The sequence below is a fragment of the Gallus gallus genome, chromosome 7 (assembly GCF_016699485.2).
Source record: "Gallus gallus isolate bGalGal1 chromosome 7, bGalGal1.mat.broiler.GRCg7b, whole genome shotgun sequence".
Classification (NCBI taxonomy): Eukaryota; Metazoa; Chordata; class Aves; order Galliformes; family Phasianidae; genus Gallus; species Gallus gallus.
Window position 1 is genome coordinate 26762347 of NC_052538.1, and position 20252 is coordinate 26782598.

Below are 20252 nucleotides of genomic sequence, written 5' to 3' on the forward strand. Positions count from 1 at the left end.
GCCCTTGAGGCGCTGCCTGAGGGGCGGCCGGGCGGGCCGGTTCGCCGTGACGGGACGCGGAAGGGGCTCCAACTCCGCGTTCTGCCCCGTCTGAGGAGTTCTGGCTCTCTGAGGGGAGCGTTTCGCCCAGGACGTGAAAGCGTGAGAAACGGAGGCAGCACCGCGGGCCTCGACGCAGAGGAAGGTAAAGCCTGAAGAACCAGTCCCAGCCTCGGGCCAGCTGTGATGCGACCACGTCGATAAATCAGGGCTTGGAGGAAGGTAATTATGATGATGAACGGCAGATAGTGAACGCCACAGACAGCCATCCCTTGAGTTCATGAAAGTTCGGGCACTAAGAAAATGAGATTGGTGTGTGTGCAACTTTGACACAATTGCACGTTCATTAGAGTTACACAAGAAAGCAAAATAACATACCTTGGATGGAAAAAAACATCTTTCAAAAACGCCTAACGATTCTTAAAAGAAGGTTCAGACAGTTAATACACTCCCTGTTAACAAATAAATGACACACAGGGAACTGTTACCCTCTCCTCTCATAACTTGGCCGTTCTGATGACTGGGGACGGGTATCTGCATCTGTACAGCTCAGATCTGTCCCAGCTATGACCTCAGTCTATACAGGTGGTCTTTGTATTCCGATCTGTGAAATGAGAATGTTTACTTGTCCAGGTCACACAAATCAAAACCCACAAACATCACTCGCAGAATCACAGAATGGCCTGGGTTGGAAGGGATCTCAAGGATCACGAATCTCCAACCCTCCTGCCAAGCAAGGCCACCAACCTCCCCATTTACTAGACCAGTTGCCCAGGGCCCCCTCCAACCTGGCCTTGAACACCTCCAGGGAAGGGGCATCCACAACCTCACGTGACACTGTAATGCCCAAATGAAGCATCTTTCACCTTCCCTGCTAGAAGAGCCTTCTCCAATGCTACTCACTCAATCACAGAAGTGTTATTCTTCTGTTTGTTTTTGATGGGTAGGGTGGGTGGGGTAAAGATGGGAGAGAAATTCCATTATGTTCCCTCAATCATGATTTAATCAAATTCTGGATCAAAATAGAAACCCCTCCATCCTTCAGCAAGTGCTTCTCCACATAAGCTATATGGAAGATGTAGAGAATGCTGGCACACTGTTTCTAGAATATGAGCTCCACAAGATCCATCAGGGAATGTGTGAGAGAACCTACAAGTACAGTCACAGAGCTCAGTGAAACACAGACCTGAAGTTCTTCAACACACGAATGATTTACAGAGTTCTGATTTCACACGTAGCCTCAAATCTGTATACAAATGTTTTATTTTATTATTGTTACAACAGGTGCAGTAGACAAACATCAGCATTCTTCATTTGCATGATTTACACACAACGGGAATAACTCCTACGTAGTGGCCTCAGAACACACGTCAGTCACATATTTCACTCTCCGTGGCCTTCACGATTCATGCAAGTATTAACAACAAAATTCTAAAAGAGCTATGCTCCCTGGATTAGTAAAGCCATTATAGGTCATGTTCTTGGTCCTCTCACTGACCATCTTTGTGCACTCCGAAATAGGCTTCTGAAACCTAATGAGAACCCAACCCAGAGACATGAAATACTGACATTGAACAAGCTGCTATTACGCAGTCTCTGCTTTCCCTCTCCACCCCATAATCTGATGATTCATAAGGAACAGAGCCAAAAGTGAGCAGAAAATTATGAAAATATAAAAACACAGCCATTAAAAAAAATTAAAAAAACAAGACCAAAACAGCCTGATTCATCATTGACTCAGGTTTTCTAGGGTCACATAAAAGCCTGTCAGGTCAAGGTGCTTACTGAATCACATTTATCAGTTTTTTCTTTAGTAGCATCCACAGCATTTAACCCCAAATGCAGAACTAAAAATATTTGCACTTCTTTGCTGTTTAGGTTAAGCTAGATCTGGGATGCACATACACCACACAGCATCATGAAATTCACCTTCACGCATAGAATTCACACGATCATTTGCAGGGATTTTATGTAAGCTCAACATGAAGGAAAAAGTAGTTGAGGATTCCATTTCTTCACAAAGATTAAGAGAACAATAATTAAAAATAGCCTTGCTTTAGTCCTGCATACTCCCCTACAGATAACATCAAAACAATGTTACTGTGACTGAAACAGTTGTCCTGTATGCTGCCTGTATGCAGCTCGGAGTTCAACAGTTACATTTTTGGCACCAGCTATACAATTTTTGGCTGGTTTATCAAGTACATTTGCACAGGCCATAGTGACGCTTGGTATTAAGTTTCACTTATAAAACTTATCTGCAGCACAAACACGAACGGACACCAATATCCAAGGTCACCCACACTTAAAATGGCAGTAAGCAAAACAAAGCCACACATCAGCTTCCACTGCCAGAAAGGCTAGCTCCAGTACACCTGACAAGCAGGGGCCAGTTGCTTTTTTGCCAATCAGACTTACCACTTACTTCAAGTCTCCTCAGCTTCATACATGGAAAGAAGGGGACTGATGTCGTCATAGCTACGTGAGAAACCAATTTCTTTTATTAAGTGAGGGTGGGAAAAAAAGAAGGTGGAGAGAAGAGTATTATTCTGTGCATGAGATGACCAGCAAAACCTAGTTTCAAATGTTTTCACTCAAATGGTGTGCTCCCCTCCTCATTTACTCAGACATGGGATGAGCGTGTGCAATGGCTGCTCTGCAGAAGAGCACAGAGAAGCTGCAGGAATTTCTCTGAGGCTTCTACCCTTCTTTCAAATATGGCTGGTACTATTCCAGTAAACGCATGAGAAAAACGAATGATTGCCTACTGCTTTCATCATGAAGCCAGGCTTTGAATAATAATATACAAAGAAACTATTATATTCACAAGTTGTTATAAGTTACCCAACTGTGCAATGGGCAGATAACACCACATTGCACAGTACTTTTATTATTCAAATACACGTAATAGGACACCAGTGGTCATTTATTATGCAAACAAGTACTGGTTTGAAACTTAAAACTGAGAATAACTACATCATATGATTTTTAACATCCATGGTATATATCAACTTTTACATCTTTCCACCAGCAATTTATTTCTTCAAAATCTGGCAAGCTGTGACCTGCAGTCACATGTCACCGGGAACCCGGAGCACTCTTGGCCCTTGAATGCTCACGTCTGCCTCATGTTTGTTTGCACCTGTTAGGAGCAGAACGGTTTTCCGTATGTCCTTTGATTTGACAGTGCTTTCTGAAGAACAAAGCAACTACATTCAGATTGCAGTTTATTTCTGGCAGGGCTTGGACAATATCACAAGTGTTAATTTCCAGTACTTGCTAAGTAAACAAACCAGTGGTGTCTCACTTTCAATTTCCCAGCCATTTTCTTGTGACGCAAAAAAGCTTTTTAAAAAATTATTTGTTTGTGCTGTTTATTTGCTAACTTCAGAACAGTTAAAGCACTTTAGTCTCTCAACTTACTTTGCAACTACTCTTACTGCCTAGCAAGGCAATCCAGTAAGCACATATAGCAAAGCAGCAGCACACCGTAATTGTAAAATCATTACAGAAGCGTGAGAATGAAGAATGTTATCCTCTCAAATGAACTCGATGCTTCCCATATGCATTGACAGTGTTCTGTCCCATATACTGTGTTTTGCATTCTTTGTTCTACTGAAACAGCACCTTCCCATGCTATGAAGAGCAATGAGAAAGTAAATAGCTGTTACAAATGCATCCTCTGGAGAGGATGAAATTGGTTTCAACTACTTCTTTTATTCAGCTAAGGAAATGTGTGAACATTTATCCCATTCAGCTCCATTGCTACTGAAAAGCAGTATACTAAGGTTTGAAACATTAGAGGAATAAAACCTAGAACAATTTAAATTGCACTGAAAAGCTGAGTAAGGAAACACAATTAATAGCCAGCCTAGAAGCTTTCCTGACAATACTTTATACACAGGAACAGAGCACCAAAACAGCACACCTAAGCCATGTGTGCCACCCCCCACCATCACAAACATGCAATAAACACTCAGTGTGGAATGAAAGGGACTTTGTGTCATCAGCACACTAGGAAAAAAACATATCAGCACTTCCACTTAAAGCTATCTTTCTACTTTTTTTTTTTTTTAATAATTACATTTTTAATTTAAAAAAAAAAAAAAAACTATTGGATATCAAAGGAAAAAAAAAAAAAGACAAGTTTGAGGTTCTGCCAGTTCCAAAGTGTTTTTCAGAAACTCAGTAGCTCAGTATGCTCCAGTACCTCTCCTCTTCTTCCAGCTCATCTGTGTATTAAGAATATCATCTAGCAGAGAAGCCCAGCACTCAGTATCTTTGTTTTTATTCAGTAAGTGAAGAGTTTGTATTTTACCTGAAGGGACCTTAAACTAAAAAGCCAACCTTCTTCATAAGGTAACCTTTTACTCAGCTGAATGGAAAGCCCCCCACTTCCTACATCATCCTCCAATGGATATTTTTCTCTTAGGCACACAATTCAGATTACACAGCCAGAACGATTCCACAAGTTCAGGTGATCAAACTAGAAAAGTATCAGTGTTAACAGTTTAACATAGGGTCACTGTAAGTGACATATATGTATTTTAACAATGTCTAAATAGCAGCTAGATGACTTGCAGAAGCCTGCGCAGACTGTCTGAAGCAGTGAGTCAAAAGACAGGAGAAAATGCAGCTCAGGGGTCACAGTTCTGCAAAATAAGCCTCTGCAAAGGATTCTGATAATGAATTTCACAGTACAAACATCCTTATGTAGTACCAGGTAACATCAAATCTTTATGTACAAAGCAGACTGAATTCACAGTTTATCATAGCACCTTAGAGCTTGTGCCTTGGCAAGTATAACTAGACATGGAACTGTTTTTAAATGTTGTTAATTATCCTTTTATAGTGGATTAAAATTATATGCATCTACTTAAGAACAGAAAATTTAGGGATAGTAGTGACTGTAATATCTTTCCCTAACATTAGCACATTATCAATATATCAAAGAGAAAAGCACGTGTCTGACAATGCCAAGTTAATTTGTGAAAACATGAAAAAGGCTTTAGAATCTTTTACACCTGTAAAAGAAAGCATTATTTTGGGAAAGAGTGACCAATGAGATTAGAAACATTTTAAACTTTCTATTCAAATTTTAATTCCAACAGCTTCAGGGCAGCCTTCAGGAACCACCACAGAAGCCTTAATAATTCTCTCTCACCACACTTGTCAGAAGACATCTAGAAGTGTGGAAGTATGTTAGTTTAGGAAGCAGAGCTTAAAAGCCATTAGATATTGAATGGAATGTCCAAAAAAAATCAAGTGCCTCAGGTCTGTCAATCAACGCCAACTCTCCAGAAATGCTCACTCCATTCCAAAGAAATCAACACATATTCACTCCTTTGTGTTTTACACTGAACACACCAGTGCAGATCCTTCCATGGGTCTTATGTCAGCAACTGCCCATGATTTATTTAAGATAAGCCTTAAATACTATGAAGAGCTTAACTCACTTATAAGCACAGAATCCTTACTTTTTCAGACTTCTTAATGTTGCCCTAGGTAGCTAAAATTGTTTCCACACATGCTGCTTTCAAACTGCAAAGAAGAAACATGTAACTAGTAATAGTTATTCTAAGACAGAAATGGAGTGCCACTCTTCACAGCATAATGTTTCAAAGTAGCTTTTAATTGCCGAGTAGTGCTAAGTCCCAGCTATCAAGCGTAGGATATGTGCTGATGCTGGTTATGACAACATTATTTCATCCCTTCTGCAGTAAAACAAAAAAATCATTGTAGTTGTGTAATCTTATGACAAGCATATGCCTAGAATAATAGCATGCACTCTGCAACTGCCATTCAGTTCCTATTAGAGGATTATAACTTGTTATTTATGAGCATTAATGGCATCCAGACACAGTATTTAAATCTCTCTCAGGAAGTGTTAAAAATGCTAAGAACGTTGCTGTGGTAGCAGACATACTATATTTAGTGAATGAACTCTGAAATATTCTGTTGCATTATTTAAGCATTCCACTATCTTAATAATACTCAAAAGACTTTGTTTTTGTAGAAAACCATCACCATCTACAGTACGGGTAACAGAAGAACAAAGAGCTGACATTGCAGCGAGGATCCTTCAGGAAGCTGTAAGTTGGAACGTTAATAGAGTCACACTCTATTACACACTCTAATACAGCCCTAATTCACATTTGCAAGTAACTGCTTATATTACTTAAACAGTACCAATACAGCATATTTTGTTTGGAATTATTTTATTTGGATTATAGCAATTAGTATCACTGGTCAGTAGGCCAAATCCAGGCAGAGAGCACAGAATCAGTTTCACAAGGCAACAACACAGACTAGTATTTCAGCATACAAACCATTTCACCGCATTGTCAAGTAGAAATATCTTCCAAACATGCATAAAATTTTATGCTTAGTCTTTCAGAGCTCCACGTAATACCAGATTCCTAAATATACAAAAAATACATTTAACTTATAATAATCTTAGTGAATCAGACTTAGAAAATTACAATTTTATTCTTCACAACATAGAAAAAAATACAAAAATGACTGTATATAGTTTTCCCCAAAATTTCACCAACAAATATACATCAAAGCACATGATTTGATGTATACTCATGAAAATCTCAAGATGAAAGATAGGTTTTTAAATGACACTGCAGATTGGTCTACACAAATGCCAACCTTGCTATTGGTAAATAAAAAAACTTGGATAGAAACATCACGTTGTGAAAAATTACAATTCACCTGCACTGTAGTCTGCATCGTACTGTAATTTACACTATGAACATTTCTACAATTCCAGTTGTAAGCTCAACACTGGTAAGAACCTTGGTCTTTTGGAGGGTAACGACTAACTTGGTCAAAGCCGGCATGGTAGAACACAAAGTAGCCATCAACTGAACCAGTGCACATAACACAAAGACAACCAAAGCAGAAAACATCTTCTGCAGCAGTTTGGTGATGCTGATAGAAAACATGCAAGCCAAGTAAATAGCCTGTGGGGGAGAAAAAAAAAACCCAAAACTTGTACGTTTGTGAAAAAGAGTACGAATCAAAGCTTTTATTAGAAAATTCACATATTACAGCTTCAGTGACTGAAGAGGGGAAATTTGCTTATCAAGATGGCAAAAAACACACATGACCAAAGTCAGTGCTAGGGAAAACCCTACCAGTATTAGGGTATCACACTACAGTTTGTACTCAGGATCACCTTCCAGTGATTTCCATGGAAGCCCGACATGAACAAGCACTAAATGTTTCATAGCTCAGATTTTTCTTTTAGGTGGTTCTTTTAGGAGGAAGATGAACTCTTTTTCTCAAAAAGCTAAAGGCAAATCAATAATTTCAATTAAATATTTCATAATAAAGCTTACTCAGCAAGGAGGCTGGTTGTACAAGCCTCTTCCATATCAGGAGTTCTCTCTGCTTCTCGGTATTGCTCATGCTATCTAATACAGATCTGTACTGCATCTTTCTCACCAGTAGAGCTATGAGTTTGTTTCATACAGCAGTATTACACAACCATTTTTTCCCTGGAAATTGGAACTACAAATTTGAATCCAAGTCTTGGTTTGACTCTGTGCCTAAATGCAAGAAAAAAAATGAAGGAGCTGAGTACCCACAACATCCAATAACCAGAATCTATCATGAAATCACATTTTTCAGATGACATTCTTCAGAAATGCTGTCACAAACATCTTTCATAGCATGAACAAGCAAAAGGAGAGGTTTTGTTCAGATGTGGAAGTTTTAAACAATGAGTTCAGTATAATGCAACATTTCTCAGACAACCAGAGCAAAGAATTACACAGGCTAATAGAGAAATGAAGTTGAATTGTTTCATCTTTGAATGCAAAACCCCACTGAGGTCGAATGTTGTAACAGTATTTTTGCTTACAGCCTAAAACTGTCTACAAAAGGTTCAAAATAGAAGCAAAGATCATTACTATCTCTTATCCTCTTCCAGCATCTAATAGTCAGATTTGTTCTGGACAGGAAAGTTGTTACACATTACTGCATGCTAGGAATGTCCAATCAGATGCTTTGATGGAATCAAAAGAAACGACTGAAAATTGCAGGATTTTGTGTTCATTTTTTTAATTTAATATAGCTCTAACAAATGTGAAAACAAAGAGTAAATGTGGCTCTGCACCAGTGCTAGGACAAAGAGGCACTGCACTTAGTACTTATTGCCCTACGTTTAGGGAGAACTCCAAGGTGTCACACACAAGTATTGGGACACAGATATGGACTGTGCCCAGGGAGAGGTAGGTGCTGGTGGGCATAAAACAGTCACACCTTATTTATGCAGTAAATCACGATGTTACAAGAGGGAAGTCACAGATACCCTTGCCTTGTTGTCTAGTAGCTCCAAAGGCGCAAGGACAGTACTATTCAACTTTCAATACGTGACACAGCAATGACCATTAGTTCGTTTCCTTTTGCCTTTCATTAGATGTCTGTTCATTTCCCCGGTCACTTTGTGCCTTCTATTTACTGCCCCCTTCCAGTAAACATTTTTGCTCATATTTTGGGCCACTGCTCACACAGCAGCAGTGGATTCTGCTTCACCACATGGCTCAGTCCTTTCATTTTCTGCTTCGCCTTCCCAAGGGAAGGTTTAGTCTGAGAACCCTGAGCAAGCACCTTGGAAAATCTACCTTTCCGTGCTCTTCTGCTGTTTCAAAAGAGCAGATAAGGGAAAGCTAGTCCAATCTGTAAAAGCAGCAAGTAACACAAGAGATAATCTGCTTTCAAAAAATGTACTTGTTATTTAGGGTTTTTACAACATTTCAGAAGCTGAATGCCTAGAACTGCCTTTTTGGATGTTCTAGAGTGATACACATTAATCAATTAAGAAAAGTTGTGTTGAAGAACATGTCCTCAGGTGATTCCACAGTAGACCAAATAGTTCTTAACACTAAAAGATGAGTACCACTGAAACAGTGGACAGTGATTAGAGATGATCATTTGAAGTCCAAAATGGAGAAGCTGCACCTGTTTTGGAGCGACTCGCCTCCTTATATTCTTCAGATTAATTACTGATATCACAAGAAGTATTACAGTTAGTATTTTTTATTTCTTCAATATTTAAAAAAGCATCCAGGGCTGCAGTACTTAAAGGAGTTTTAATGTTTCAGATAAGCATTATAGCCTCTGAATTAACATTAACATTTGAGTAATCAGCTTAAACAAGATCTTCAAAGAACACTCTCTGGTCAGACACCCTACTGTTTAAATTCCTAATGAACCACGTTCCCCTCATTTCCCATAACTGCTTTCCCATTCTTGTTTCCATCACCTTTTACATACACAACCTACCTTTCTAAATTCAAACACTGCCCGGATTACATTCTCCACTGGAGTCTCTGACAAAATCCTAAAGCATTCCAGAGCATATTGTTTGCTTCCATAGCAATACATACAGTTTCTGGCATGCAGTCAAGCACTTCGAAAAAAAGAGAGGTATCAGTGACACAATCCCAATTCGGGCATTTAGTGCGTACAGTTTCATCATTCATACTGTAACCTTCAGGCATTTAGTAACAAAAACGAAAACCATTTAGCACAACATTTAATGAAAAGTAAAGGGCTACCTGCCAAGCCAGATAAAGTTTAGAAGTTTTCTGAAGCACTGCAAGCTGAAAAGTATTTGAATGTTTTACACTGTGGAATTTCAGTGTAATCAGATTTATTGTTTATTCTTGCTAATCATTGGTCTTTTACCTCTGACAGTTTTATCTTGGTATATTCGTTATAAATATGCTGGGTATTGAAAATCTGCAGCATTTCAATGTTTGAAAAGTTCTGAAAGAATTGAAATTACTCCGACTTCTTGTGTTCTTCAGTGTGGGAAAGCACCTTTCGCCTCTGACGTAGCATGTGAAAATACAGCTGGGGAAAGACTGAAGAGAAAACAGACAAAGGAAGAAGTCAGGCTTCTGTGTTGGTGTAAAACACACTCACATACTCAAGGTCATTGATTCTGTTAAAAGAAAATCTGCTTCTCCACTCTGCTCAAATCATCTACTGGCTAGAAACTAGCAATATTGCCCTTAGACTTCAGGTATTATTTAATTTTTGTTAGAACGATGCCGTTTTTAATTAAAGGCAAAATGCATTATTTCATAATTAACTTCGCACATACAAGAAGAATGACAAAGTTTCTTGAACTGCATGCATACAATAAACAAACTGCTTTGTGGGGAAAAAAAGCACCAGGAGAAATGGAAGTCATCCAAAAGAATTAAATTCACCGATTTGTTTCCGATCTGATGATTCTAGTGTCTCTTTTTCAGGATCTAAAAAAAACTTTATACAACCTGGAGCCTCCTGCATCTCTACCCTCCCTGCAAAGCTTTTTTCCTCCTATTTCGAAGGTTACATTACACAGTATGCTTGCAGAAGAATGAACTAGCGGACGTAAAACAGTGAAAGCTTCTATCTTTGTGAAGAATGTGAAAGTAAAACAAGGTCAATATCAACATAGAGACATCCGTTACACTTGCCTAGTGTTTGTTGTGAGTGTAAGACAACCAAAGACAGCTTAATTTGTACTTCTTTTTCCCCTAAAGTTAGCATTTTCTTCTTTGGCTTTCTTTGCCAGTATTAAACATCTTGACTACCTCCTCCAACCCTGCCTTTCATTTCATTTAACTCCCCCAGTGTTAAGTTGTGAATACATCTGTCCAGAAACATGGAAGTATACAGAGCCACGTGGTTTCTGTTTGAAGTTTAAATAATTGGTACCTATTACATACAAAGAATTGAATGATAACTTCTCTGGCAAGATGTCTATTTGACAAGCAAGAACTAATAAGCCAGATAAATGGTAACGTCCAAAATAGTTCACAGAAAGAATAACTGCTTATAGACGGCCACACTACTGAAATTTAAATCTTAGAATATGATTTGTCAGTCAGCATAAGCAACAAGGTTCACATAAACACAGCTACAGAGATAGCTAGCAGCAGTGCCACTGCATTATTTTACACATTAAACTTCTATTTGCACATCTAAATTGGCTGAAGACCTGCATGCTCTTAATCACTGTTTCTAAGCAGCAAAGCCAAACCTTCTCCTGTGAAAACATTCACCAAAGACAGTATCAACTCAATATCAGTATCAACGCCTCCTCAGCCACTACCACAAAAGCAACATTCTTATTCCTGAACCACATTTTAAGAAACTGCTTTAAATCTTGTTCTCCTAGAAGTCTGTAAGTGGGATCAAAATGAAGATCTCAGTGTTTGCTAAGTACTACGGTTATTTTATGTATCAAATGTAAGAGAAAAAACACATATTACTAAGCTACAAGCATTGCTAGAAAGCAACCCATGCAGTTTTAACTCTGATTTCTTTCTTTAAAGAATGTCCAAAACGAATTTTGCAAAATTAGTTGTGCACACGCTAAACCCGCAGTTGTTAGCTTTTCATATTAAAGAACTAACAAACTTGTACTTACGTGGAATGTAAGAGATCATAACCAGGATCAGGAATGTATAATAGTCAAAAGAAAAGTTGTACTTATTAGGTAAACTAATGGAATACAAGCCAGACTGCCTGACGAAGGGTAATGCAGCATATATTGTGAGTAATTCCCCAGAGACTCCCATTGGATACAATATTATAAACAAAGTGTACCTACAAGAAAACATTTAAGAAAAGGATTAAAAGTTGTGACAAAGTACTTAAGTACCTCTATGGATATTCAACTTCTAAATCCTTAACTTTTATTTCATTTGAGCATGGCAGTTTGTGAACATCAATGCAAGACAAAATATTGACATCAACAACCAGTTTTGAATTATTTGAGGACAATCTTTGAGAACCTGAATGGTATCTTTACAACAATTCCCCCACCCCCATACTTCATTGCTTTGACCGCCAAACTCTTTGATTGAGGACATCAAACTCCTTAGTTGAGAACATATTATTAAAATAGGGCCAGTCAGTATTAATTAATGAGCTCACTTCTTTCAGGTACAACCCTCAGATTCAGTGGTTAATATTAGTTTACTTACTATAATCATTTCATAAATGGTACTGAGTTCTGATAAAGTACTTTCACAGCTAACATTTAATACATTTTAAATCCAGAAATCTGTTTGAAGGAAGCTAGGAAATCACATTTACAAACAGAACAGCTACCCTGAGACAGAATGTACCCTGCTTTGCTGCAGCTACGTTACCGGAGAAATACCTCCATCAAAACAGTGCTTCAAGGCTATTTCTTTTTTTAATTGCCACCTACCTGGCCCATTTAATGAGATAAGGGAGATGGTTTAACAAGCTGAAGGTGTAAAAAGAGTAACGGATTATCTCTGTGATTGTCCAGGCCACCACAAACAACAGGACGCTGTCTTCAGTTTGTACCTGCAAGGAAGAAGCAAAAGGTTAAATATGAACACAGTGTTACTGATTATTGACCAGCTTTAAACACCCCAAAGAAAGTAATTCCCATGGGCTGCTTTACTGCATCAGTTTAGAAAACAGACTCTAGGAAAAAGCTTAAAAGCCACATTAGTAACGGCAGCAAAAAAATCTCTTGCCATGCTCCATATTTTTCTAGTTGGCTTAAGAATAGCTCTGCTGATCAGATACTGAGAACAGCTTGTAACTTTTCCTTTCCACTCCTATACAGTACCAAGTTCTGCTTCAATCCTGTGATTGCTTTCTAGCACAGGAAGATGCACTCAATGCTAGCACTCAAGTTCTGGTCTAGATTTTACACTCCAATCCTACCCAGCGCTATTTCTTGAGTAAAAGGGAAACTATTTTCCTCACTCTGTTCAAGTGAGAAACTGGCTCTAAATTCTGAGCAGCAGCAAGGCAGCGATCAGTATAGGTCACAGGGAAGAACCAGAAGCTGTTTGCCTTGCTTCCGATAAGCTTGACAACTACCTGCTACATCCTTCCCTGCTCCTTCTCCCCACTTACTGCACGCAACATTGTTCCTCTAAATGTTACTGTTACGCTCAAGGCACCACTTTGTTTCACTGCTTTACCCCCCTTAGAGCTTGAACTGTAAATACATGTTACAAAAACAGTTTCTACTCCCCTCGTGTTTTGAAGATTAACCTTCAAAAGCATGTATTTTAAAATGAACCATTAGATTTGGGAGCATAATTATGCGTTTCAGATGGATAGCAGATATGAGGAATTATATAGGGTCACATACCTGCACAATAAACTCCAGAGAGTGAACACAATTTTTTATGCAGCACCCTCCCCACCCAACAGAAGCATGATGTGAGTTCTCAGCTGTCTGAGTACCTTCAGCCCAAATTCTGTAGACCGTGGGAACAAAAAAAGAGCTCAGCTACAAGGAGCTGCATTTACTTTCCTCCTCCAACTCTTGAAAAAAGGGAAAAGGAAGTCAGTAGGTGTGGGTGGTACACCCTATTCATCTTGGGCAGAGTACATGTACAAACAAAGGAAAAAGAAAATATATGGGCAAGCAGAAACCTTTTAATAGGAAGGGACTGATCATATACTTGTGTATAAAAAAGTTCACAAGGATTACTCATTAAAAAAAATCCCTTTGTTACAGAGACCACAGAATCCAAGAACTGTATAAAAATGTTGGGAATCCTGTGAAGTACAATTACTGTTATTCTATATTCTGCTGTGTATAACAATTAAAGACACCCTTATGGCATTTTGCACCAAACACACCTCATCCTTTTTCACCTGAAACTGAAAATGTCCTTATATATTAGCCTACCTTCCAAGACCATAAAAGAACAATATCCAAAACCTATTCTAAGACTTTCAGAGAAGAAACCAAATTTATTTATTCACACTGCTTAAGTAACTAGAAAAGGATCCTAATTCTGCTCGTGGTCTGCTTTATAACGAAGACTTAGTTCTCAACCTGGAGGTCAGCATCACTTCACAGATGACGCTGTTCCCAGGGAGCATCACGCTTCACAAGCACTCCAGAGCTGCATCTTCCGGTCAGATCAGGACTAGCAGCTTAGTGAGTAAGCTGAACCTATGCATCACAGACTTCAACCTGTGCTTTGAAACTCCACTTCTTTTCCTAACTATGGAAGTCAGTAGAACCAACAAATGAAAATTTGTAGCTTGAAGAAGCACCCAAAGAACCAACAAGAAACTGTTAGGCCAACAGTGACTGATGCACGTAGAAGGAGAGAGAACTGAAATTGTAACTGCCAGATGGTTGCAGGACTTATAACACTGCTTTCTCCAGTCTAGTCTTTTCCATCGACCTTACTATTGGAACTGTGCTTGGAAATTACTGAAACAGCTCACACCATCAAGAACAAAAGGGTCACTGAACAGGGAATTACAGACTGTGTCTTACAGTTTGTGTCCCTACTTAAAGAAGGAGGAACGCTGGAAACTGGCAGTTGTTTTGTGCAAGAGTGATCTATGAACTTTTCAAACACTCTTTCATAACAAGGAGCAGAAGACTACTGTGCATTTTATCATCACATTTTAACCACATTCCACAGCTCATAATTAAAAAGTATATTTCTTACACACTAACAGATCTGCTGAAAAACTGTCACTATTAGAGCTTCTCTTTGAGGACTGACAGTTTCTCAATACTTTAGATAAAGATGTTTGAGATGTACATTACCAAACTCCTGGGAACTGATTTACAAAACAGTCCCTCAAGGGTCTTATTCATTTAGGCACTACTAATGCTGCATTTGTATCATTCCTCTTCCAACCTCTGTGTAAGGAGGATAATGCAGCCAATAAACAGCAGACCCTTTTTAAACCACAGATCTCAGTGCTGCCCTCAGAACCCAATTTTTCTTCCTCTACCTTTTTATTCCAGTCTTTGAAGGCGGTGTTAGAAAAAGTCAAAGTATGTTTTACATTTTATATACAACTTATTTGTCCAACTGCCTTAATTAGGGTGAATTATACCATGGGTATAATTTTTGACATGTTTCCATTTATCATCCAGGGGGTCTTGAACATATTTTAGCTTGCCTTCATGACTGCAAGTAAAAAACAGTCTTGAAATACAAGAAAATTTATAGCCTTTTAAGATGCAAAATTGAGATTCAGAATTGGGAATCAATAAAATAAAGCCTAAGATGCTTTCACTGTTCTTCTTATGCACAAAAGTTACAAGATTTGAAAGGTATAAAATATCATAAATCTAGAAATATGCAGAAACCTATAGAATTAAGAGGAACAGCCTGACAAATAGGTTAGTGATAATTTCAGATAAATACATCATAACAAAGAAAGGTAAAAACAGCAGCACTATGTGACAGAGATGCTGAAACACATCTCTCTCCAGAGTCCACAGCTTGGGTTTTGTGGTATACCAGTTAAAAAACACCGCAGCCTCACAGGAGGTACAAAGGGCCTGACAGACATTTGTGTTGTACAGAATTACTCAAACTTTACACAGACGTAAAGCAGTGATAAATCAGGCCTGTCAGCTACACTCACCAATATGGTATTTGGAACTTCCCAGTGCATGCTTCTTATTTAAATTGAAATGCTCTTCAATCTTAAGTGTAAGTATCCTTTACTATTGATGAAAGATGGCAGGTTTGCAGATGCTGGAGTCTTAATTATCTGCTCAATAAGCTGTACATGTCTTTCTCAAACTGTGCTTTTTGATTGTGTTCTAGAAAGGTTCCTCTAAATAGTATTACAAAGGTAGCTTTGTAATACTATCTTTAAATCACAGCTAGCACCATTTCTAATTAGGTGTCAGAACCAGGTGCAACACTGAACTCCACAAAGGCCTTCTGTGATGGCACCAGATGATCTTACTGTTCACATAAATTCAAAAAGACAACTTTGAACTGAAAGGCACCTTCTGTTTTCCTCTCCCTATCTTCTTTCAGCCCTTCATTCTCTTCTCTCCTTTGCAGAAGAAACAGCAAAATTCAATAAACCACTTCGTTTCCAAAATGCTTTTCTAGAGTACAAGTGCTATATTACACACCAGGCCCTTCTCCACTACATTAACAGCTAATTACACTGGGGAGATGAAGGGAAATCTAATCATTGCTCCAAGAAGTGTGCAGTGCTTTAACATTTGCCATGCTTTAACATTTATAATAAATACTGAATTTAACAACACATCAGTACTAAATTCAACAAAAAGCACAAACATGTTAGCAGCAGGAAGCATGCTTCAAATCACATCAAGTATCTCAAAAGTATATTTGGGCAGAAAGAAGGGATGCAATACAGGTTTTTCTTCTTTTAACCTCATTAGATATGAAACAGTCTGAAAAAGCAAGATGTTGAACAGCTCTCAGTCAAAAAGTTAAAGAGGAAAATTGAGTTTTATTTTACAAGAACCTCATCATGCAACTGCATAGCTTACAAGTTCCATAAGCTGTGTGAGAATTTAATCCTGGACTTCATCATGGAGCTCACTTGTTCAGACAGCCCTTCAGAAAGAGTAGAACACTTGTGACACTTGAAGTACATCTCCCCAGGCAAGACTGCACGCTCTCTGCTTGGGGTGAAGATAGACTGATGGGGGAAAGAACATCACCTCTTCATTTGACTTAATACTTCTAAGTCAGAGGTGAAAAGCTCGTCACAGGACTCCTTATCATCCTTATGCCTGCTTTCTGAGACAGTAAAAAAAAAAGGAACACATAAGACAGTCTCTCTCAAGACTTTAACCAAACAATCACACAAGTGTGAGGGAAAAAAAAACCCACGTGCAATATTCCTGAAACGATCCTTGTTAAAAATTCAATGGTGGGCTAAACGTTCTTGTATATCCTCTCATTTCACTGTTGCTTTTTTTTTTCCTGGTGAAAATGTGGGCATAAGTTTAAAAAAGCCCAACCCACAATCACTTTGCAGACTTATGTAGCATTTATCTCCACCGAGCTGCAGAGAATAGAATACTTCTATGTGCACCAAAAATAAAATCTGTCAGAACATAAATATTTACATGATTTTGAGTCTCTTGAGAAAAATAACACTCATTCACTTCAAGTCGCAGAAAACTAAGGATCCACAGACACAAACAATATAACATCAGAAAGGGAAGTTAATTATTAGGATCTCCAGAGACTTACATTCCTCTGCATACGAATGGACATTCTGATAACAGGTGTTGGAGCAAGGAAGAGAAAGCAGCTTCCCTAAAGACTTGGCAAGGAGACAAACTCCTTAAGACATCCTCCACGTCAAGCCACAAAACATCTTTCATAGGCACACATAACACCACTAGATGTCTGTCTTTCAGTCAGTCAGGCTGACTGTGAATCAAGACTAATTTCTTTCCTTAATGAGACAAAAAGATCAGCTGGCTACACTAAAAGCATAGATGCAGCATATGTGAACTACTGCAAAGTATTCATACGATATGAAGTCAGTCAGCATTATCTATATCAATTAAAGCACATTCACATATTAAAATAGCCATCCACTGGGAATCATTTTCAAATGATTGCTTCCAGAGGATTCTGCAGACCTCGGTGAAAAGTACAGTGATGTTTGGTAATGGTAAGCAATGCGAAACAACCAGAAATCCAAACCCGCCTACACTTGAATGCAAGAAACACTGACGACAGACAGAGGGAAGATTATCCTGGAAAAGAGATCACGGAAAACATACAGGAATTGCCACGAACAAACAGTTGAGTAGGAGCTTCCATATGCTGTGGAATAGCAAGTAAATCATTTATAGATAAGACAGTGAGGACATTTTGCTATTGCTCCAGCAAGATCAATACCAGGATGCTGCCCCAAATCCTGGGGTCCAGGTGGTACATTGGAACCTCTTCAACTTGTAGTAAAGACTACAAAAGCTGTGAAAGACTCAAACTTCCATCTATCTGATTTTCCAGAAAAAAAAAAAAAATAACGTCATAATCTTATTCCTTTGATCCATGTCAACTCAATTCTACACGGTGTGAAACAACAGAAGACGTTTGCAGGAAAGTCAGCAATCAACAAACGCTTTTCAGGATGGGTCATTAATTTCTGTAATCTGTTTTGTAGCATAACTTACCTCTTTTACACTATGTGTTACTGCCCAGGTCAGGAAAACCCTTGACATCACTTGGAAAGCAGTCAGAACAACAGAAGAGGGAACAATGCCTGGAAGATATTTTGCAATTAGTAAATATCCCTGACCATTGGAATGAGGGCGGGGAAATAAAGCACAGCTAAGTCAAAGTCCACTTACTTGCAGTTTTTGGAAGGAAATCATTTTTTCTTTTTGAAATTTGAGACTATGAAGCCTGTCCTGTGGTGTATTCAGAGCTCAGCACAACGCAGTCCCCTGACCAAAACTTTGTATATCAAAATGCAAATAAAAGTTTGCACATTGCTCAATACACAACACAGCTGAATGAGATCGTTTTTGGGATACAATCTCTCAAATAAATCTGATTCACTAAAATAAACATACAAGATAATCTTTGTTACTATGATTCAGAAGAGATGTTTTGCAGAGTGTACCCCAAAGAGCAGCAAATAAAAAACCCCCATCTATAAACAAGCCAAAAGAGGCTGACTAGGAACCAAGATTATGTCACAGTAAGACAAACAAGTTTTTTTTGTTATGGCCAAGACAATGTCAATCTAAGCCAAAAACATGAGATCAAATTCAATGACTCACTAGCTATAATTTATGTAAACTCTACTCACCTCTAATTATTTATTAATTGCTCTAAAAAGGTACCCAACAGACAATTTTAAACTTGACATTTTCAAAACATCTGTCACCTCACACCGTGCATGCCAGAGCAGCTCTTGGCAGACAGAGGGCTCCCCAGCCCAGGACCAAGCAGTAAGCCTTGCCTTGCTCAGACCTCTCCCATGTACTGCACTAAGCCTCCCATCTCCTACAGAAAATCCTCCAAGCTCTGACAAGTTCTCCCTCTCTCCCAGGAAGTTCCCAATTGGGAACAGGTTGTCTGCATCATAGCTTAAAGGCGGAGCTCTTACACCTCTCCTAACCAAGCAGGCTAAAGCAAAGTCAACCAGTGCTGACACCGGCTTATCAGAGGGTTACTGGGAAGCAGTTCTGCAGCCATCTGGAACACAGGACCACGTCTCCTGCCACCCACTTGTGTACAGATACATTCTAAGGAGCATGGAAAAAATAATCCAAGGGAATTTTTATACCCTTACGAGTCATCATCTGCAAACAAGTTTAGGCATTGGTAAATGCCTAAAAAAAAGTTTAGGCATTGGTACTGCAAACAGTGAGGCATTGGTGCTCCAGTGTTTTCGCATTATAGCTTTGGAATTGTAAATGAGCATTTCATTTGCAAGTTTTTTGGCCTAGGGTTCTGAGGTTTAACTTATCCTTCTTGCCACCTGTTAAATAGGACTTCCAAATCTGTCAAAAATAATACTTTTAAAGTATGGACTATTCAGGTTCAGAACAACAACAAAAAAAAGCAATTGAGATTCAGTAAAATAAAATGGAATTAGAAGGACCACACTGGCAGCACAGGCAACTCTATTCTTGTCTGTGACAGTCCTATTAGCGGTAATAGTTAATACCTCTGTTTTTCTGAACGACCACAATGGCTGCATATTCAGACCCTGAATGTTATCAGTTCTGTGTTGGAATACCCAGCATTAAAAAAACCAATGCACTCAGCTATTTTCTGTTTGGTTAACCTAACAGGAGTGCTCACAAAAACCAGCATACTCATTACAGTAAATTGAAACAAACTGACTATAAGACTTCATTTGGAAATAACCAATTTATTTACATCAAAAGCATTGCTTCCAAGATGGAAGAGAAGAAATGAAGCTCTGGGGAGGATGGAGTGTTTACTGGGTAGAGAAAACTTGTTGGTTATTTTTTTTTAAGAAGAACGATCAGACAACTCCAGTTGGTTTTCCTTCACCTAAATTGTAGCCATCTCTACATCAACATCTACTCTAAGAAGGTTCTGCATTAATTTGAAGAGCATCTGACCATTCACTTCTTGGTATGATCTGTGCACAGTCTACCAGCTGCCCTTTACAAGGCAACAACTTCAGAGCAACTGAACTATTGAGGAAGGCAGGAAATACCACATCAAACACAGAATTACGCTGCCCTCTGCTGACAAATCTATGGATATGATGTTAAGTTTTCCAGCGACCACATTTAATTACTCAGAAAAGTCTTTTGCACAAAAAGTCAATACGAGGTTACAGGTCCTGAAGAGCCCTCCAGTATGTCGAGGGCTTATAAGCAAAAAAGAAAAGGAAAAAAAGCAGTTTTGTAGAGTTTTCTAGCTGCACCTTTAGGAAACTTT

At 38.6% G+C, this 20252-nt stretch overlaps 1 protein-coding gene and 1 long non-coding RNA gene across 2 annotated transcripts in view; one reads left to right on the plus strand and one right to left on the minus strand.

Moving 5' to 3' along the window:
* LOC107053877 lies at positions 1-9927 on the plus strand. The gene is made up of 3 exons (XR_001467632.4): positions 1-261; positions 6056-6131; positions 9864-9927. It is a non-coding gene; the product is annotated as an uncharacterized LOC107053877 (long non-coding RNA).
* The window catches only part of HACD2 (3-hydroxyacyl-CoA dehydratase 2), a 19696-nt gene continuing 5684 nt past the window's right edge, over positions 6241-20252 (minus strand). The window contains exons 4-7 of the mRNA NM_001012920.5: positions 17999-18087; positions 12269-12390; positions 11480-11658; positions 6241-9920 (exon numbers count right to left, since the gene is read on the minus strand). Coding sequence (NP_001012938.2) covers positions 9838-9920; positions 11480-11658; positions 12269-12390; positions 17999-18087 — 473 coding nt within the window. The 3' untranslated portion in view covers positions 6241-9837. The remainder of the gene's footprint in view (positions 9921-11479; positions 11659-12268; positions 12391-17998; positions 18088-20252) is intronic.